Source organism: Lepisma saccharinum, chromosome 11, assembly GCF_977018435.1.
Source record: "Lepisma saccharinum chromosome 11, izLepSacc3.1, whole genome shotgun sequence".
Classification (NCBI taxonomy): domain Eukaryota; kingdom Metazoa; phylum Arthropoda; class Insecta; order Zygentoma; family Lepismatidae; genus Lepisma; species Lepisma saccharinum.
Genome location: NC_139239.1, coordinates 42,235,944 through 42,257,014, shown reverse-complemented (window position 1 = coordinate 42,257,014; position 21,071 = coordinate 42,235,944). Strand labels below are relative to the sequence as shown.

Genomic DNA, 21,071 nt, shown 5'->3' with positions numbered 1-21,071 from the left:
GCAGCGAAAAAATAAATTAGCACTATACGCATATTTTGCGATTAGCAAGAAAAAGAATAGATATTCACGATCGAAAGCGAAAAAATACAGTGAAGCTATGGACAACAGGTCAAGTGATGAGCAATCTCTGCCAAGTATCGAAGAGAGCGAGATGGATAGAAGCATAAGTGATGAAGCTGGGCCAGCAATTGAGACCGAATCTTCTGAAGCAATTGAGACCGAACCTTCTGAAGCAATTGAGACAGAACCTTCTGGAGCAATGGAGACCGAACCTTCCGAAGCTATGGAGACCGAACCTTCTGAAGCAATTGAGACCGAATCTTCCGAAGCAATTGAGACCGAACCTTCTGAATCAATTGAGACCGAACCTTCTGAAGCAATTGAGACCGTACCTTCTGGAGCAATTGATACTGAACCTTCTGGAGCAATTGAGACCGAATCTTCCGAAGCAATTGAGACCGAACCTTCTGAATCAATTGAGACCGAACCTTCTGAAAGCCCACTGAGAAAATCCAAATCGAAATTGATTCCCCTCAAGAGATGCCGACAGAGAATCCCGAGTCTCTATGTTGAAGATGACGAAGATGACGAAGATGAAGTAGACGTTCCACCCAGAGTGGTGACGTTTGCAGACGTCGTCGAGCAGTACTCAATCAGCGATGACTCACGGTCAATAATCTCCGAGCTTCGAGTCCGACTGGAGACCAGAAGCATCAAGTTGATGGAACCCGACGCACATCCCGGAGAGGCCAAGAAGTACTTGAAACGAATGGAGATGTTCTTCTACTACCTTATCCCATGTATCGGCATCGGAGGCGTCTTCAGATTCCCCTACATGTGCTACATTCATCGAGGGGAGCCTTCCTCGTCCCGTATCTGCTTATGATCCTTCTTTGCGGAATACCCATGTTCCACTTGGAGACAGTTGTTGGGCAGTTCACAAACAGCGGATTCATCAAAATGTTTGGTGCGGCTCCCATAATGAATGGAGCTGGATATGCAACAGTGATCCTCAATGTTTTCCTGTGTACGTACGCAAGCGTCATCGGCAGTTATTGTCTTTTCTTCATGGTCTATCCCGTGAGCCAACTTATCGACTGGAGTGCGTGCCAGTACTCTTGGAATGATGGAAACTGTACCGAGGTGAGAAATAGTGGCTTGGCAAGCTTGTCGGTGGCTCTGCAGAGTCCGTCGGAACAGTACCTCAACAAATTCGCCCTCAGAACATCGGCCAGTATCGATCAGCCTGGAGGACTCGTGTGGGAGCTGTTGACGTTCCATCTCTTGTTGTACGCTCTGATCATTGCTTGTTGCTCCTTCGGCTGGAAAAGAATTCGAATAAGTTTCTATTTTCTGATGCCGCTTGGATACGTAGCCATGGTAGTGATGATACTCCGTGCAGTCACTCTCCCTGGCGCAACGAACGGGCTTATAGCGTACTTGGTGCCTGACATGAACGAATTTCTTAACGTCAAAACATGGGTGGACGCTGCAGTGCAAGCACTGTTCACCGTCGGTGCAGGACTAGGGATGGCGGTTCATCGAGCACGGTTCAACTACGTGAACAACGACTGTTCGTGGGAAGTGTTCTGCGTTCCTGCTCTAAGCACAGTGGTCAGCATCCTCTTTGGACTCATCCTATTTTGTGGTTTGGGATATTTGCAGGCGCAGACAGGTATTCCCATCTTCTCTTTGGCAAAGGACGGACCAGCAGCTATGTTCTCAATATATCCTGCAATGATAGCCACCTTCCCCTTTCCCCAGTTATGGAACGTGATCCTTTTCCTCTCTCTTGGCTTCATTACGCTCTCTTGGATAGTAATACAGCTGGACGCCTTGCAGTGGAGTTTGTTCGACTTATACCCTGTACTGAAGAAGGAAAGAAACTTTCGCATCACAGTGACGACATTCTTACTGCTCATAGGCACGGCACTGTGCCTTCGAGAGAATGGTATCTATTGGATGAAACTTCTCGATATCCACGCAACGCTAACGATAGTCATTATTTGCCTCATGGAACTGCTTGCTTTTGTATTCATATTCGGCATGAAAAACTACGCAAAACTTCTTGATTTTGTTTACGGTGCAAAGACTATTAATGTATTATGGTGGTTGTGTTGGATTTTCGTGACTCCCGTAACACTGCTCGCTGTCGTTTGTGCCTTCGTGATCTACAACGCAAGGATTTCGTACGGGACAGAACCGTTCCCCCTTTGGACTGTAATAGCAGGGTGGATCATAACGTTCCTACCAGCAATTTTTATACCAGGGTACGTTATATTGAAGGTATTAACCACGGAAGGAAAGCTGGTAGAAAAGTTACGAAATCTAGTCCGCGCATCTACTCACTTCGAACCAGAGAATGAAGCGGATGCGAATCGCTGGCTCGACTTCTGCAGACTCTATTCGCCCAGCAACAGCGTTGCGGATCGCGTATTATCGTTATTCTCACGGCGTTCACGTGATGTTGACGTTGAAAGTGGAGAAGCGACTGTATAATTTCCTTTCATGTAGTTTACATATATAATTTCTTACAATGTATTCAAAATTTTAAAAATACAAATACGAAATGAACTTGTGTGAGTAAAAAGTAATTTTCCATGCAAATTTAACATGAAGATGTTCAAACTTCACATTGTAATCCATATTAAGGTTTACCTCTTCTGTAGACGCTCCTAACAATAGAAATAGTAATTCAATATGAGCCGTGGAATCATCTTTCTCTGTTCGTAGTTTCGTCTGTTCCAGAAAAACGTTTCTAAAATCTGCTTTAAAAAATACTATATCTTTCAAATAACCATAAAATTCTGAAGAAATAAAAACAGCAAATCCGTGTGTGCTATTCTAAAATTAGAACTTCTCATCTCTTCCGTATTACATGTCAGTTTATTTGAATTTTAATTTGAAATTATTACTATATATAAACAGTGCATGATCTACAAATATTGGGTCCTCCTGCAAAATATTTCTAACGGCCTCAGGCCCGTAGCCAGAATTTTATTTCGGGGAGGGCAGCAGCCGACATCTAAAGAGAAAAAAATTGTGGGTGGGTAGAATTCTCTAGTTCCGATTAGCCTTATCTAATATATAAAAATGGATGTGTGTGTGTGTGTGTGTTTGTTCCAGCATAACTGTCGAACGCTTGGAGCGATTTCAACCAAACTTGGAACACGTATCACTTGCAATCTCGAAAGAAATACTGTGGGGATAAGACAACCCTGGCACCCCTAGGGGTGGTGTGGGAAGGGGGACATGTAAAAATAATCGAAAACGACCGATATTAGTGTGGAATCCATACTTTTCGGCGTCGCTAAGATGAATAGTGACACTGGCAATGCCGTTCAAATCCAACACACCCCAGCAGCCCTAGGGGTGGGGGTATGAAGAGGGTGGCATGTAAAAATAATAAAAAACGACCTATATTAGTGTGCAATCTATAGTTTTCGGGGTCGTTAAGATGAATAGCGACGCTCACAATGCCGTTCAACTCCAAGACACCCCTGGCACCACTAGGGGTGGGGGTGCGAAGTGGTGACATGTAAAACGACCGATATTAGTGTGGAAACCATAGTTTTTGGGGTCGCTAAGATGAATAGTGACACTCCCAATGCCGTTCAACTCCAGGACACCTCAGGCACCGCTAGAGGTGGGGTTGGGAAAGGGGACGTAAAACGACCGATATTAGTGTGGAAACCATAGTTTTTGGGGTCGCTAAGATGAATAGTGACACTCACAATGCCGTTCAACTCCAAGACACGGCTTGCACTCCTGGGGGTAGGGTGGGAAGCGATTGATAAGTAAAAATAATCGAAAGCGACCGATATTAGTATGGAATATATAGTTTACGGGGTCGATACGATGAATAGTGACACTCCCAATGCCGTTCAACTCCAAGTTCATTTTGGACAATAGTTAGAATTCATTATTTTCCTGTCTAATAGAAGATTGGTACAAATAAATACCTGGGTAACGAAGGGTAATCAGCTAGTTGTACATAAAATGGACATAAAACAACACTTCGTCTCAGTGGCGGCTCGTGGTGAACCAAAGTGGAGGGGCGATAGCTCACAAATTTGCTCTACTTGTAATGTGAGTTTAATTGATTAATTTCGTATATAACAGCCAACATGATAAGAAATGGATATATTTGTCTTTACTGAATATCATGTTTTTCACGTTTGCACATATTATGATAAATTAATAATTATTTAACACTAATGCGAAGATTACGAAAGATGGAAGAAGAAATAGAGTTCTAACAGATTTAGTTGTTTGTTTTTTAACTTAACAGAGGGGAAAATTGATAAGCACAATGACGAATATTTACGTAACTAGTAAAAATGTTACACAAAAAAACGTTTCCTGTCCAACATGACTAATTGATATATGAAATAGGGCAGCAAAGTAATCTCACTGGAAAGGTGATATCTGCGTTACCAGAAGCTCAAGTTCTACAGTAAAAACTTAAAACTTACCAGAAATCTTCTTCAGACATGCTTGTTCTAGATTCAAATTCGGTCTAGGCCGGCCTAGGTTTTTTATGTTTATTTTATTCATCCAGAATAAAATAGAAAAACTTTGCACCAACAAGTTCTCCACATAGCTCATCGCAACAAACGCACAACTACAGCACACTACCGAAAAAGCTTCACTTTTCCATGGAAAACGAAGAAACAACAAGCAAAGAGAATCAAGTATTCTCTTTGCAACAAGTGTCAATGCTATCGTCTACCCATGAAATCATTTTATTGGCTCAGGGTTGTCAGACAATTTTGCCAAATTTTCAGAAATTCGTAGTACACAGGTTTCTGTAGCGGCTTTTGGTGAGTTTAGATGACTAGTTTCTAATTTATTTAACAGCCGGCTCGAAAAGAAATCGTTAAACTTTGTCACACTATCAGGGTTTTTTCAAAACGTGCTAATCAAAACATGTAATTAATTCTAATTTTGTGAGTAACACGAAGCTGTAGCCGACTTCCGTGGCTAGCATACAGCATTGCAAAGCCATGGATCCTGGGTTCGAATCCCGGTCTGGACATGGGTGTTCTTTGTGAGTGCCCTTCCATCATTTAATTATCACTTATCCTCATCGTCGTGATTACCGAAAAGTAGCAGAAAGCGACGGTAAATAACAAATATCAAGCACATGTCTGTACTTTTTTCAGTTACCGATATTTTCTTTCCTCATTGGAAATTGTATTATTTATTGCTCTATGGAATACAGAATGATTTCTTTCGACGGTTGGTAATTTTCCTTCTTGTGTTAACTTCATTGCTTCTGGCAACTCTTCATTGTTTACCGTTCTCCGGAGAGAGGGTCTGTTTCGCCTAGGGGGTGGGTTTCGGACGACAAACCCTCCGTCCTCCCAGCCACAGATCCCGCGCGTTTTATTCCGCCAGTTCCCTCGCCTCTTACCCCTCGCGGCCGCGCCTGAGAATGCTCTACGTCTCGTAAAGTGGGAGGACGGCGCCCCGCCAGATTTCTCTCGAAGTTCCGTATTTCCCCGCACGGTGGCGTGCAAACTTCGCAATTGTCGTGGAAGAATGAATACAGAACCGACTAACCAACGATCTATAAGCAACGGAATATTTGCAATTCAGACAATGTAAAAGCTAATATTTAAATGTCAATGTAATGTTTGTTCACTTGTGGTTACACACGGCAGTGCGGCGTCCGTATCGTCCTTATGAGCGTCTGCCCCTGCACAAAAGTATCATAAAATCAATAGCTATTCTAATTCACTTTTATCTAATTCCATGTGTGTTTCAAAATATTAGAAATATATTGATTGATGTTGCTCTTGATATGTACATACCAAGATGAGAAGAGAATTTTAGTGTCCTGGACTCTCGGTTTCGTTTTAGACTTTTGAAAAATTTACTTAAATCTAATTCACTTTACTATGTGAGTTCTTCAAACATACCAATCTGATTTTGGTGGTGTAAGGGTAAATTTAGATCTAAAATTACCATGAATTTGGAGAAAATTTAATGACTGTTGTGGAAGTGTGTGTGTGTGAGGGGGAGGGGGAGTTGAAGGTGTGTGGAGACATAACTGCTGCTAAGTCTCGTTAAAATCCCTAGATGCAGAGGTTGCAAACTGCGTTGTCGGTTTGTTTCAATTCGTGAATCTCGCATTGTGTAAACAAAATCAATGAAAATGAAAATTGACCACTAATCTCCAAATACCTATTTATTGAGCCTCCTCGATGGCGCAGTGGTACCGTAATCGCCTTGCAATCAAAGGGGTCCCTGTCTCGATACCCGGTGCAGGCACATAGTGGTTCCGACCCCACTTCAAACTGTAGGTCCAGTACCGATTAGCCTTACTGTGCATAAAGTGGACTGAAAACACCAACTCAATTAATTAATCAATCGAAATATTTGTCCACCTCTCTACGTAATAAATGTATTTTGGTCAAACTTACCAAGTGAATATTAGCAAAATAGTTGTCCAGTTCTTTTAAACTGCTCACTGTAGATGGGCAAATCGGGACTGGGCACAGTTCAGTGTGTGATCCGAACCACTGAAGATTGTCTTCACTGTGAACCGAGCCCAAGGGGAAGTTCTAAAAAAATGTCATTTCCACATAGTAACGATGTTGGGCCATGACTTTTACGAACAATGGTTCTGCAGAATTTTTTCTAAAAAGTGGAGAGGAGAGGGAAGTTCAAATATAGAAAGGGTAACACTCATTGCACTCAGCTCAAAGGGCTTCTTAATCAAGCACCGTTTTTGTCTCTAACATGAGTGCGGAATGTTTTCGTGGTTAGGTCAGGCTTGTTAGGTTTAAATCTCTTAGCACAAATATACTACATTTAGCCTAACTACGAAAGTATTTAGCCTGACGTCAAAAGACGAAATACGGCGCTTTACCAATAATGCTTTTGAGTTGACTGCGATGTGAGACACATAAAAAAATGTATTCTGAATTGTGATATGACTACTTGGACGTTAAGGGTTATCGTGACATGGACATATTTTAAGATACACGCATACACACACGCGCACATACATATTCACATATATGAAATGAATTGTTGTTTTAAATCCGCTTTATGCACAGAAAGACTAATCGGGACTGAACCTACGGTTTTAAAGTGGGATCCAAACCACTGTGTAATGTGCCTTCACCCGGTATCAAACTCGGGATTCCTTGATTACAAGGCGACGACGTTACCACTACGCCATAGGGGAGCCCCCCCATATATATAGAGCTCCCGGATGTCGTAGTGGTATTGTCGTCGTCTGGTAATCAAGGAATACTGCGTTCGAGACCCGGTGGAGGTACATTGTGGTTCGGACCAGGTGTGAGAGAGAGAGAGAGAGAGAGAGAGAGAGAGAGAGAGAGAGAGAGAGAGAGCGAGAGCGAGGGAGAGAAAGAGGAAGAAACCGAGGAAGAAAAAGAAACAGAAATACACGAGCGAATGAAATAGAGAAAGGACTAGAGAACAGAGAAGGAACGGTGAAAGCCGAGAGAGAGACTGGAAATGAGAAGAGAAGGAAACGAGGCAGAAAATTGAAGAGAAGAAGCAGTAAAAGAAATAACCAACAAGAGAGAAAGTAAACAAGAATAAATATCTAAGACTTCAGAAGAAATGCGAAAATTTAGATGAAGAAAGACAGAAGAACATAAAGATGGGAAGGAATCCAAATATATGTATAAAGAAAATAATACAAGTATTAATTAAACAAGTTTACATATTACATACTCCATAGGGTACCCAAGCAATCATCTCTTTAAATTGTGTTGGAAAGTAGAGTCTACAATAGTGATGACGTCAGAGGAGGGCAGGACGCAGACTCCTCCCGGTATCACTCCAGTAGACGAAAATTAATTTTGCAGTTAATGACCTTCGATGATCTTATCCAAAATTCTAAACTCATAAAGAAATGACTGCTCCCCCCACACACATTTTTCCTTCCGTCCGCCCCTTCACCTGCCTCTGCTGGTGATTTCCAATAAAGATCCAAGAAATAACAAAATAAGTGAAGAAAGAAAAGGCCTAGTATAATGCTAAATACCATGCATGTTTTACAAAAGTGAAAGAATTCTTACTTGGAAATACATGCTAACAGCACCAAATCTGACCTGCTTAACCTATCTACGTATGCTTAAATAAAAAGAGCTTAACCTTCCTAACCTATTTAAATGCTAGTTTCTGCTATTTTCTACAGTCCTTCACATCTGACAACCAAGTTTATAATCATAAGGACTCGCGTACTTTCGACGTGGCCTTTGGCCACGTCTTGTACGCTCGCATGCGTGACCTTCAGCCACGTTGTGAACGCAATCATGTTTTAGATGGAGTTCCTTAATGATCTTAATGACTTTGAAAATGTCTGCATGTTGTATTGGATGATGGGGAACATGTGTACAAGTTCGTTAATTTGAAAAGTTTAGAAAGTAACTTTATGTGTGTATGGGCTCTAATAAGGTACAAATATTCAAACTATTATTGTATATTTTCTTAATAATGAACTGAGTAAGTAATAACCGTTTCAAGATAAGTAGTTGGATGTTTTGCATTAACGAATTGAATAGCGACTAAATTGAAAATGCAATATTTACGTATTTGTTATTTTCACATTTTTGAACGTAATTGGATAATGACCGTTTTCCGTCATTCCCCTCAAATTCCTACCTTGCCTCTGTAATAAAATTCTGATGCTCGTATTTTGAAATTCGAAAAGTCTAGCATAATTCCCTTACAGTATTTTTCGGGTCGAAAATAAACTTTCTTTAAGTTCCCTAGCAACGTCCGTTTCCATGGACAACAACAGGCACGGCAAGCTATAAGGAATTGCATGTCATTATACCCCCTAAATATTTAGTTAAAACAAGCACGATGTAGATATTTACGCATTAAGTATAACAATATATACGTAATTGTATCTGGGCTGAAACTCCTTACCATGTAGATGTCACCCTTGTTTCAGGCACCTTTTCAAAACCATGAGTTGATTCATCTGTGTGCTATTGATCTGTGAGAAATATAATGCAGCTAGACAATTAAGAATTGAAGGAAACAATGTGTGCAAAAGAAATGCCCGTGGCAACGGTTGCTAAGGACGTGAGAAAAGGGCATTTTCACCCTTAAGGAAGGGCCGATTGAGAGATTTTTGAATTTTCTCGGCCTTTTGGGACGATTTCATGGGGGGTCGTAATCTGGTGTTTTTCGCCTCCGGGGCTTCCTTCATGGAGAACATTTATGTCAGTGAGTGGTGGGATTGGGGCTTTATATATATTGGATAAATAAGAAGTTACGTTTTGGGCCTGGAAGGAGTGATATAATTCGTCCACTGAGAATGTAAATGTTCTATGTCCAATTTTTCATTTCTTCAGGAGAGCCCTGTAAAGTTTGACATGATATATTTATTGAATCTTTGTTACAATTACGCTGATAGTTTGTAAAGGCTGATATATTGAAGCCTATCTAAAAAGAAGTAGGTATTTATGCTGTAATTAATTATGGAAATTTCAGATAGAACAATTGCACGCAACACTCGTTTTTATTTGAGAGTGCCATTGTTCTATCTACCATATATACGAGCACTGCATTCTGGAAACGAGATGGAGATGAAACAATTTCATTATAAATTTGTCATTTGGTAGCAAAGTAATATAAATAATTAATATTTTGTGAAATCAATCAAGTACTTTGAATCCACTATTATTCTAAATTCTTGTCTGTTATCAACAAAAGTAAGAATCGAAGACCATAACATTGTTAAGTGACAGAGGTTAGAATGCAAGTGGTTAATCTCATACTCAGATGACGCTTGTGGTAGGTTGATGAAATTGTCGTAATGTTGTTCAATATCTAGTGTGCATAAAGTGGACTTAAAACACGACCTCAATCAATCAATCTGTGAGAAAATTATTTCTTTCATCTCTACATTGTGCTGACATTAATGAAAATACTCTCTCATTATTGCCTGCATTAATTACATTATTAACTGGAATGACAAACAAATATTCAGCAATTAACATAACTTGAAATAATACGTATTTTCCTTAAGATAACTTGAACTGGTTCCAGAAGTTTCATTTGGTGGGTTAGGCGTGGTAGTGCAGTTCACAGGATTTTAATGCATGTTGTTTTCTTTGATTACTCTTTTTTCGACCGAAGCACATCTTCTCTTTATTCAAATTATGTGACGTTCAAAATGTAGGACATTTGTGATTTTTTTCAAATTCCTCCCGGACACCGAACATTAGGCTAAATGTACGTCATGTCTGAGGGGGGTGATGATGTCTTGTTACCCTACGCACATATGGTGGCACTGTAACTAAGACAAACTAACAATCTACATCCACGCCGTAAAAGCGTTCGAATCGGAAGAAGAATGAACTACCAAGTCTCGAGCCTACGTCATGGTACTTCGCAAGGTTTGTCACAACCTGCCTAATGCACGCCGATCCAGTGGCAAGACTACGACCATGGCTTTGCAGCGTCGAACTTGCCGTTTGGTCTGATGATTCAAGGAGTGTTTCGTTCATCGTCCAGAAGCACTGAAGACGACCTTGGTAGACCTGCGCGCATCAAGAGCTCGTAAACAAGAACAAGCACACCAGCTGTCAGAGAGAATTTGGTGTTTGTATCGTCGAATGTATAGTGTTCAAGTGTTCCATTTCTAGGCACACACTAAAGGGGCGGATTCGGATCGAATCATTTCAGGTAACTTGTCTTCATCCTTATTCTGGTGCGGAGAAAAAATCAGTTTGCAAACTGTTCAACAAATTGTTATTTTGAACTTAGGCCCGTTGTTGCAAATTAAACTGGATCATCGAAATTACCTCTGCGAATGAATTCCTGCTTACCTTCAGTTTCCAATTATAAGCACGTCACTGTAAAACTTCACACAGCTAACAGTCACGACGAGAGCGTAAAACTATTTATGATTTATCGGCGATGTGAAGAATACTTCGAACTATTTACATAAAACTCAATTCAGAATGAGATCACGATTATCTCGTTTTTCATGATTACCGATATAACACACTGATCTAAATCATAATAAAGGTACGTATTGAATTATCGAGCTAGTTTTGAAATGCAAAAAGAGAAGTGGTGCATTTCATGAAATTGTAATGATCGTGGTGTAGAAGTTTATAATTATCGTTGCGTAATATTTGTTTTGGATAACTGAATGTACAATTTGAGAAAGATTACAAATATATTTGTTAAATTCTTCACGTTATAATACCCTTGTTCTGTTTTGTAATCATAAGATTCGATTGGTTAAATGTGCCAACTTACATAAAACTTGATCAAGAATCAAACTAGATTCTTGTGACTTGGCACTTTAAACAGAAAATTTTGAACATTTGATATTAATCAGTTTATTTAAAATTACAATTGAAGAATTGCGTAGTATTGAATTTGATTCAACCACATTTAAAATTTAGTAATTTTTGCAAACTACAATTTTTTCACATTTTACTGCATTATTTAATCTTCCAAGTTGTTTGTTGTGCAATCCTTGACATTGGCTATTGCATGTTTGAAAGTTGTTGTGAAGCTATTTCTTTAACTAATCATTTTGCATTAAACTGTCACCAATTTGGATGAATATTTTTTTGCGTAATACTACTAAAGAAATGGGATGTTGAAATCTTGTATTACTGTCGATGTCGACATCGCGCTGGGCGCGTTGCTATGAATATTATGCTTTGGTATCTTGATATATTATCACAAGCTGGAAGTTGAGCATTTTGTGCAAAGTATACAATAAATATTAGTAAAGCTACAATTTTTGTACATTATTTGCATTCTGAGAATATACGATTTAGGTAGTCTAGTAGTATATAGGTGGTAGATGTAGTATATGTGATTCTTTTGGTTTACTGTTTATTATGTACCATTGCTTACACATTATTGCGTCTTGAATTAACCTTTTGATGAAATTTCACAACATGAAGAGATACGAATTTTCCGGTAATATATTTATGCAAAACTGGCCATAGTGAGTAAATTGCTAAAATTATTTATACGTAATTATTTGCTCCATTTCTTAAACCGTAAGGGTGAAGTCAGAAGGGCGCCGATCCCTTGTAAACCTATGGTTCCAAACAAAATAGTTTTTGCAGCCTTGGGTTGTTTGAATAGTGGAGCATTTCCCCCTTCTTTGCGCTTCCACTTATTTTATTGTAACTAATCCCTGGGGCCTAATATTTCTAATACACAACGCTACAGACAATTACTGAATAATTATACTGGATAATGATATGAACCAGATGCACATCATATATTTTAGGAAGAAGCTAATTTACTGTTGTGAAATTATAAATTCGCTATGCAGTAAGTGCTTGGATTTTGTCTTTAACCGGGCCTTACTAATCTTAATGCATTTTGCACAATATTGCATTTTAAGATTATTTATTTTCGAACCTACACCTGCTCCATCTTCTACAATATGCACTTACATATAATGATTAACATGAAAATTAATTCTTGCTTATATCTATGAGACTAAGGTTGATAGAGAAAATTGTGTGAGCAGGCGCAGTTCAACAACAAAGAGTGTAATTAATGTTTGTGTTCATCACTTTTATGGATTTCGCGAGTTATAACTTCGAAATACAGCCTTGTATCAACGAATTATGCAAATCACAGTCTTGGGATATAACACGATTTTTTTTCATTGGACACATTCATTGGCTAAATATTTGATAAATGTTAAATAATTTATGAAGGATATGAAATGCTAATGACGAATGTAAAGTAATTTATGAAGAATGTGAAGTATTGATGATTGTAAAGTAATTTATGCAGAGTGTAAAATATTGATGATGAATGTAAAGTATTTTGTGAAGAATATACAGTGTTGAAGATGGATGTAAAGTGATATATGAAGATTGTAAAGTATTCATCATATTCTACAATACATTGAAAAAATGTGTGGCAGTTTTATGCATGCCTAGCAGTTGTTTCTTTACACTTACTCAAACAGCTTACACACCAATGACTTTATGAGCGTCTCTTTTCTGTGTCTTCCTACAGTCGGATGCCACAACAATACCTGACTAAAATGTTAAGGGCTTCATTTCATGAGTGTTAATTTTATTCAATTTGTACCAGTGAAACGCAATTGTGATTATGTGGCTATCGCAATCACTTTATTATCTTAAATACTGGCGCAAAGTGCTGTAACTTGGATTTTACAGCCTCCGGAAAGATGTTGTTTTCCGTCACACAATGTTTTTAGGGCAAGCGCTCACTTTGTCCCTCCTGGGGGACACAAACCGGAATCTAACTCATGATCCATGAAATATTAATTTTTTGGCGGGTAAGCGGTCGGTCTAATTCAAAGGTCGAGGGTTCGGATCACGCTCGTGGGAATTGTGGCTCCGCTAAAAGCTTACCATATCCCACAAGGGAACCAAATAATGCATTACAGCATACAATGTATATTAGCAGGTAATAAAAGTTCTTCCCATTTCCTTTTAATACACCGACGTTTTGGCTGCGTGTTGAATTCTTAATTTGAAAGCGTATGAGAGTTTTAAACTTGCCTCCTATTGAAATGAGTGGAGCAACGCAGAAGTGAAATTTGAGTGTCCTTAGCACAGAAAGTCCAAATTCGATCTCTGTTAAAGGCGGTCCCAGTGTGGGTATGGGGTACATAAGAATGTGTATTTCATCGAGAAAACCAGCAATTTATGTATTTACTTAGTCATAAAGAGAACGACACCCATTAATCTCTTGTTTACAGCACCATCACAGCGCACCACGACGCCAGGGATCCGGGTTCGATTCCTGGTCTGGGCTTTCTTTGTTGAAGTGATTGTTGTCCACTTTATGCACAGAAAGGTAAATCGGGACTGGACCTACAATTTAAAGTAAAATCGGAATCACTGTGCCATGTGCTGGTGTTCTTTGTCTGTCTTTATCAATTTCATCATTGCTCACCCATATCGTCACGATTAGCCAAAAGTCGCAAGGAAGCGACGTAAAATAAACTATCAGTCAATTAATTCAATCAATCATGTTTGCAGTAAGATTACATTATTGATTTTGCAACGTTTATAGTTATACGGAGCACCTTTTTGCCCTACATACCCCATATGCTAATGTCGTTATGTGCATAGTGCCTCCCGGATGGCGTATTGGTAATGAAGGGGTCCCGGGTTCGATACCCGGTGGAGTCACATAGTGGTTCGGATCCCACTTTAAACTGTAGGTCCAGTCCCGATTAGCCTATATGTGCATAAAGTGGACTTAGAACAACAACCCAATGCTATCCTTATGTGCATAGTAGCAGCAGAACACTGGAATAGAGTTAACTCTGATCAATTAAAAGTTGTTGAAAGCAGATCCATGCAGTCGGAACGTGTCAACTCTTTTTCTGTCGTGAATGTAATTGCTTTCATATGGATGTGTCGTTTGAAGAAAGATTTATATTCGTTTCCGTGTTGTTTGCTAACGCTATAAGGGATAAACCGATAAGTATTTAGTGTGGATTATTAGTGTTGTTATAATGCTGCAAGATTAGTACACTTTACGAAAAATAATTTTCATGTACGATTCTTATGTGAAAAGAAACTCGAAAATGAAATAGAAGAAAACAGAGGAAAGGGAATAGTGGAAAAGAAATAAGTTTTATTTGCATAGAGCTGTGCTCTTAGAGGAAGTAACTGCTCTTAATTCTAGTGACATTTGAAGCTGTACCGGAAGAACTAAACTTGTGAAAAAAGCGGAAAAACATTGAGAGGCTAATTTATTAAGTTGAAACAAGAATGAACAATTAACGTCCGTGAATTAACGATTCAAATTTCTCCTCGTCAAACAAGACAAGAAAGGAGATGAATTGTTTATAGATTTGCCCGCATCGGGAGACTGCAAAACAGAAAACTGGAGACAGACAATGAAGACCGAAACAAAGTAAAGGCTAATTCGTAATCGTCTAGAAAGAGGATGAACGAAAATTTAAAGACGTTAGAAGATGCTCTGCAAATCCTTGCGGCTCTTAGTAGTCCATTAGGGGTAAAAGCCACTCTCCTCCTCAGAGCGATGCCGCCTTATTAACGGAATCTGCTGCCCTGGAATTTCCCCTGCTGAATTTTTCATCGCTTCAGCTGATTCTGGAAAGAGATTCCGAGTTCCGGTTGAGAGAACGAATCTGCCAGATCCAAGACCTCCAGATTCTGCTGACAAAAGAAATCTCGTGATGCGATCTGGGAGAGCTATTGTTCTCGGAATCAAGCTACTGCATACAAACGAAACAAGAGTTTAAATTTTTTATAGACATTCTGAGGTTTTACAAGATGACATTTGTTGCTGTAGGAAGTGGCGGCGATTGGGTTCCAAAACTGAGGGGGGGGGGGGCAAGGACAGTTTACTTTACCTTGGTAGACAGGGACGTAGCTAGGTTGATCAGTTCGGGGGGGCCAAATCTAAAATTTGTTCCTATGCAAATATTACCAGACAGTAAAGTTAAACAACTCTGTGTGATGCACACACACACACACACACACACACACACACACACACATATATATATATATATATATATATATATATATATATATATATATATATATATATATATATATATATATATATGTTTTATATGTACATTATATTACCTTATAATCTTGCTACATATATAGTGCATTGGTATATAAAACTACTACGAAGTGTATATAATATATATGTGAATACTGGAGGTCAAATAAACATTAGAGTTCAAGAATTTTCAGGAAGCAAATCAATTTATGAAAGTACTACTATTAAACTATTACTTTACAGTTTTCTTAATGTATTTTACTTTCTGCCTGTCTCAATGACAACTTCTTCTTTTTTATCGAAACTACTGTGGAAGTGCTAAGCTGATTTCTTGACATCTGATAAATTATTCTGTGCAGGATTTTTCCTATTTAGCTATTCTGGAGAATCCTCCTGTGGATTGCATTATTGTCTGTCAAGATATTTAATATTAAGTTTCCGGAAAGACAAAACTACTACATTTATTTTCAACACAGCTACAAATGCAACCATCATGAGGATTCTTCCAAACCTACAGGTGAAAGGGCCGATGGTGTAGTGGTAAGGTCGTCGCCTTGTAATCAAGGGGTCCCGGGTTCGATATCCGGTGGAGATAATGGCACAGTAGTTCGGATCCCACTTTAAACTGTAGGTCCAGTCCCGATTAGCCTTTCTGTGCATAAAGTGAAGACAACAAATCAAACAAACAAACCTACAGATGAAATCTTACACATATTCATTTTTCGGAATTTACGAAATCTGCTTAGCACTTTCAGAGGAGAGATGTTTTTGAAAATTCCTCTCTGCTGAGACATGCAAAAATCAGTACAACGAAGCTTGTAAACACAGTTTTAAACTATATACAGGAGTCGCAGCTGTGGACTGTTGACACATTTGTGTTCGTGCTTACTTACGTAGCAATTGCTAATCTTGAGACCGAGGCCATTACCGGAAGTTACATTCTTGAAACTATCAAAGAATGACGTCGTTTCGTTTGTAATGCAAACGAGTCTATGACACGATCAACATTTAATGACGTTGAAATTTCTTGTTCTATGTTTATGGTTGCCAAAGCAGATGTTCTCTCTTGGTTTGATTTGTTTCTGAGGTAAGATTTTAATCTCTTGTGCACGCTAAAAGATCGTTCACACGCACAAGATGATACTGGTAACGTTAATGCTACTTGTAACAGCTCTGCTGTAATTGGAAAAATTGTTTCCGGCAAAGCTGAATGAACCGGGATTTTTTCCCATCTGTTCAAGCGGCACGGGCGCCCACCCAGCGTCGTATAAAGTGGGTACATGGAGGGAACTCTGGCGGATAAAGGCGGCCACCTTCGGCCGTGATCAAGAAAGTATGGAGCCCAAACTCCACACTCTCTATAGGCCTACATGGCGTGGTGAAAAGCACAGGGGAGCACTTTACTTTTTACATTATTTGGTATCCAGTATGTCATCATTAACAAAACATATTACATACACGCACACACACATACACAGTTTTTTGGGATAACAATTATAATTTGTTACTTATTAGAAACGCTTATATTGAGAGCGAAGCAAACTAGAAAAATATTACTAATTTCATATCTTTCATTCTTTCAAGCAAGCAATAACAATTTTACTTTCACGAGTCATCATGTAAGTAAACTGCTACATTTTCTTCGTCCTCTTGCATCTGCCCCGCCTCCCTCCCCCAAAGCCCTCCTGCCTCCTCACTCAAGTTATTCCTTGCTCGAGGACACCGAGGTCATTGGACCGTTCTGGTACTTGGCACCCTGGATAGAAGCAAAATCTAGCAGAATTAACAAAATGAATCGGAAACAGAGATTTACTGGGGAAGGGAAAATTTAACCATATTTGCGTATTGCCTTTCAGAAACTGTGCTCTCAAACAGCAGGGGTACAACCCAGGGATAAGTCTTCTCTACCATTTGATTGTCATTTCCTTCCCTTTATCTTCTCCATCTTTCCTTTGTTCCCTTAAAGCAAGAAAGACCGCTCCTTGCAATTTGTCAGGTTCGACAGGTGACGACTGTCCTCTCGCAGGAATATTTTATGACAGGCAGTTCAGAAAGTATTTGGGACGCAGTGCCGCCTTTGGTTGTCCGCAACCTTCGCGCCAACATTTGTTGAACAAGCTTGTTGTATTGTCTCCATTCAAGCTTTGTGCTGGTCTTAGGACCGCCTTGTGCCTTGTCAAGACGTTGCTTTCCTGAAGATAGAAGATCGCGTTTTATTCGTATTTCTGGGCCTCCTCGATGGCGCAGTGGTAGCGTCGTTGCCTTGTAATTAAGGGGCCCCGGGTTCGATACCCGGTGGAGGCACATAGTGGTTCGGACCCCACTTTAAACTGTAGGTCCAGTCCCCATTAGCCTTACTGAACATAAAGTGGACTTAAAACAATAACTCAATCAATCAATCGTATTTCTGGCTGCGAATTTAGGCAGGGACGTAATGATAACAATAATAGGACGTTACAAAATCATATTAATAATAGTAATAATGATGACGCCTTTAACATTGAAATTATTTTCAAATTTAAATTCTAGCAGTATTCCATCGCAAGCAGCACTTTACATTACGCGAGTGATTTGTAACTCTCCTCCAGACACAAACGTACGCAGGATTTTCTTTCGGAGGGGAGGTGGAGAGAGACAATATAAAATATTTGGTAATTACCACTTTTGGGATTCCTTTTTAAAGTTGTTCAAAGAGAGAAATGGTATCTAGGGTCATTTTAGGGGGTGTGGGGGTTGCACTTACCAATTTGTTTTTTTCCCCGAGTTCTTTACAGATTTCATTTCAAAATTTTGTTTTTCTCAAAGTTTCGGGAGAGTTGTATCCTCATCAGCTCCCCCATGTGTACACCAATGCCTCGAGATGTAATAGGAAAAATAGGACGCGTGCCACTTTTCTTTCGAAAATTGTGCACCTCTAAACTTGCACCCTGCATTATCGCAAAACGACGTTGGTGGTTTGTACAATTGTCATGAAGACACTGACTTAGGTATTTTCACACTTTGTTTATTTCTGTCTCAGTTCGTGTTATCAGTAGGGAGCGGGTTTATAATAGCCACAAATCATGCTAAATAGACAGGTAAATTGGCGCCAAAAATGACAACTTCAAAAAGCCCAAAAGTACGTAGTAAATATCAACTTGTTATTACCTTTCTTTTCAGTTCATTTGTAAGTTTTCCTTCATTAATTGCCATTTACTTTTATTCTATGTATATTTTATTTTTCAAATTATGTACCGCTTTTTTGTTACTTTTAGTTAATCGCAATGTTGACGATTATGAATGGCAATTAATGAAGGAAAACTCGCAACCGGCCATCACAATTATATGTAATATGTAGAATATTATTAGCGACTCAAATATTCTGGTTTTTCTTGTTGTTTTTTAACATTCTCAAGAATAAATTCACATTTTTGCTTTATATTGCACATTTCTTATAACGACACGTTCACCACGGCGGGCCTCCCAGGTGTGGTTTACCACGTTCCCTTATAACCAAAGAGTGCCAGGTTCAAGTCCCGGTGGAGGCACATTACACAATGGGTCGGAGTCCAATTGACATTATAAATCCAGTTCCAATTAATATATTTGAGCATAAAATGGACTTTAAACTATTTTTGATTACGATGACAAGTTATTGTAATAATGAAAGAAAATAATATCTCCTTCAGGATTCAAACCTAGGACTCAGTTTTACAGAAATTGTAATCTCTAGACCAGTGGTTCCCAAAGTGTGCGCTGCGGCGCCCTGGTAGGCTTACGGGGCCGCCGCGTGATATTCCAATATTTTCAATGAAATTCAGTCATCGATATGATTGTTCCAAATACATGTTCTTATTTTGTACTTGTTACATAAAAAATGTTTCTGAATTTTAAATATGTTTATTTTTTAACTTAAGGCAAGCAACGTAAGCACACTAACAGAGCGTTACAAGTGTTAGATAGGGCCTCCCCGGTGGCGTAGTGTTAGAGTTCGCCACCTTGTAATTAAGGGGTCCCGGGTTCGTTACCCGGTGGAGTCACATAGTGGTTCGGATCCCACTTTAAACTGTAGCTCCAGTCCCAATTAGCCTTACTATGCATGGACTTAAAACATCAATTCAGTCAATCAAAGCAAGTACTAGATAGGCCTACATTCATGACGTAGGCGCTGTGGAAAAATCTTGAAACACGAAGGGCGCCGTGAAACGAAAATGTTTGGGAACCCCTGATCTAGACAGTGGAGATTAGCTTTGTTCCTTCGTTCGTCAGTGCTGTATATATTTTTTAAAACAATGCAAATATAGGTAAAAATTATTTCTCCGTTCTGCGAGGTATCGGTAGACCGTTAACATCTGCTAGCAATGCCAACAATGCATTAGTGTACATGTTATTATCTCGGCTTCCACTCTCTCCGACATTCATTCTAAACCATGGCATTACTTATTTAACTTATTCCAGTGTTCGTGGCGGAGTTGTAAGCGTAAAGGGCTACGAAATCAGAGATCCCATGTTCAAACCTCCACCAGCCATTGGTGACTCATTCTGTTTGTCTATGCTCCCATCACTTTTCCATCCGTCCATCATTCATCAATCCACATCGACTTGTCGTAAAAATTAACCTACGAGGTAGGAAAAAAGGTAAAATAGCAAAAATGGAAACCTATTGAATTTTAGCCGCCTCAGTGGCTGAGCACGTTAGCTCCCGAATTACGATTTTGTCCCCAAATGTTCTATGTCCTCTTCATGCACAAATAGGAGGCCAATCGGGACTGGTTACTGTCCATTCATTAATTTCTTGTATCACCGTTGCATATCTTTGACGAAAATCAAAGTACATCCAGTGTTCGAATAAAAATGGGGGGGGGAGTTTATAATTTAACTCCTGACCATGTAAAGAATTTACCCTCATAAGTATATTCTAGATCATATTTTGCCATTGCTCAGAATTTGACGCAATCATTTCTTTCAATTTCAAGTAAATGTTACATTAATATCAACATATATATTGTCAGTTTCTGAACTAAATTTTACATTAATATTAATACTGTTGTTGGTTTGCAAATTACAATATATATTTAATGAGAAAATATTTCCTGATTAATTTGCCTTCCTCTAAGAAAAATAATTCTGATATTAAATAAAAGTCCACTGAGACGAGATCAGTGATTACTGAAACCTTGTACAACAATTGGAAAATTTGTGTTATTTACTTTGAACCCAAGAAATTTATATAAATCAGTCCGTATGTTTTAGATACGGGATTCTTGAAACCCCTCCCCTAGAGAAATTTCTGCCCAACGCAGTTGGCTTTCTGTCAGGTACAATTCTCAAAATTAGAATAGGGAAGCTGTGAAATTTTTCCCTCAGCATTTTTTCAATTTGAACACTGGATACAGACATACACATATTTCATTTTTTAAATTTAATCTACGAACATACACACACACACACACACACACACATATATATATAATTGTTTTACAAAAGTAATTGGTACTCACTTTGTAATTCGCCCACAGTTTCATGAATTTTAGATGGTATGACGTTCCTTTGTGTTCCTTGATTTTTTCACATGCTTT

The 21,071-nt window shown here is 39.0% G+C and overlaps 1 protein-coding gene across 1 annotated transcript in view; it reads left to right on the top strand.

The window, feature by feature from the left end:
• The first annotated feature begins 906 nt into the window (after positions 1–906).
• The window catches only part of LOC145995006 (sodium- and chloride-dependent GABA transporter 2-like), a 58,481-nt gene continuing 38,316 nt past the window's right edge, over positions 907–21,071 (top strand). The window contains exon 1 of the mRNA XM_083131538.1: positions 907–2,433. Within this exon, the coding sequence (XP_082987664.1) occupies positions 907–2,433 (1,527 nt within the window). The remainder of the gene's footprint in view (positions 2,434–21,071) is intronic.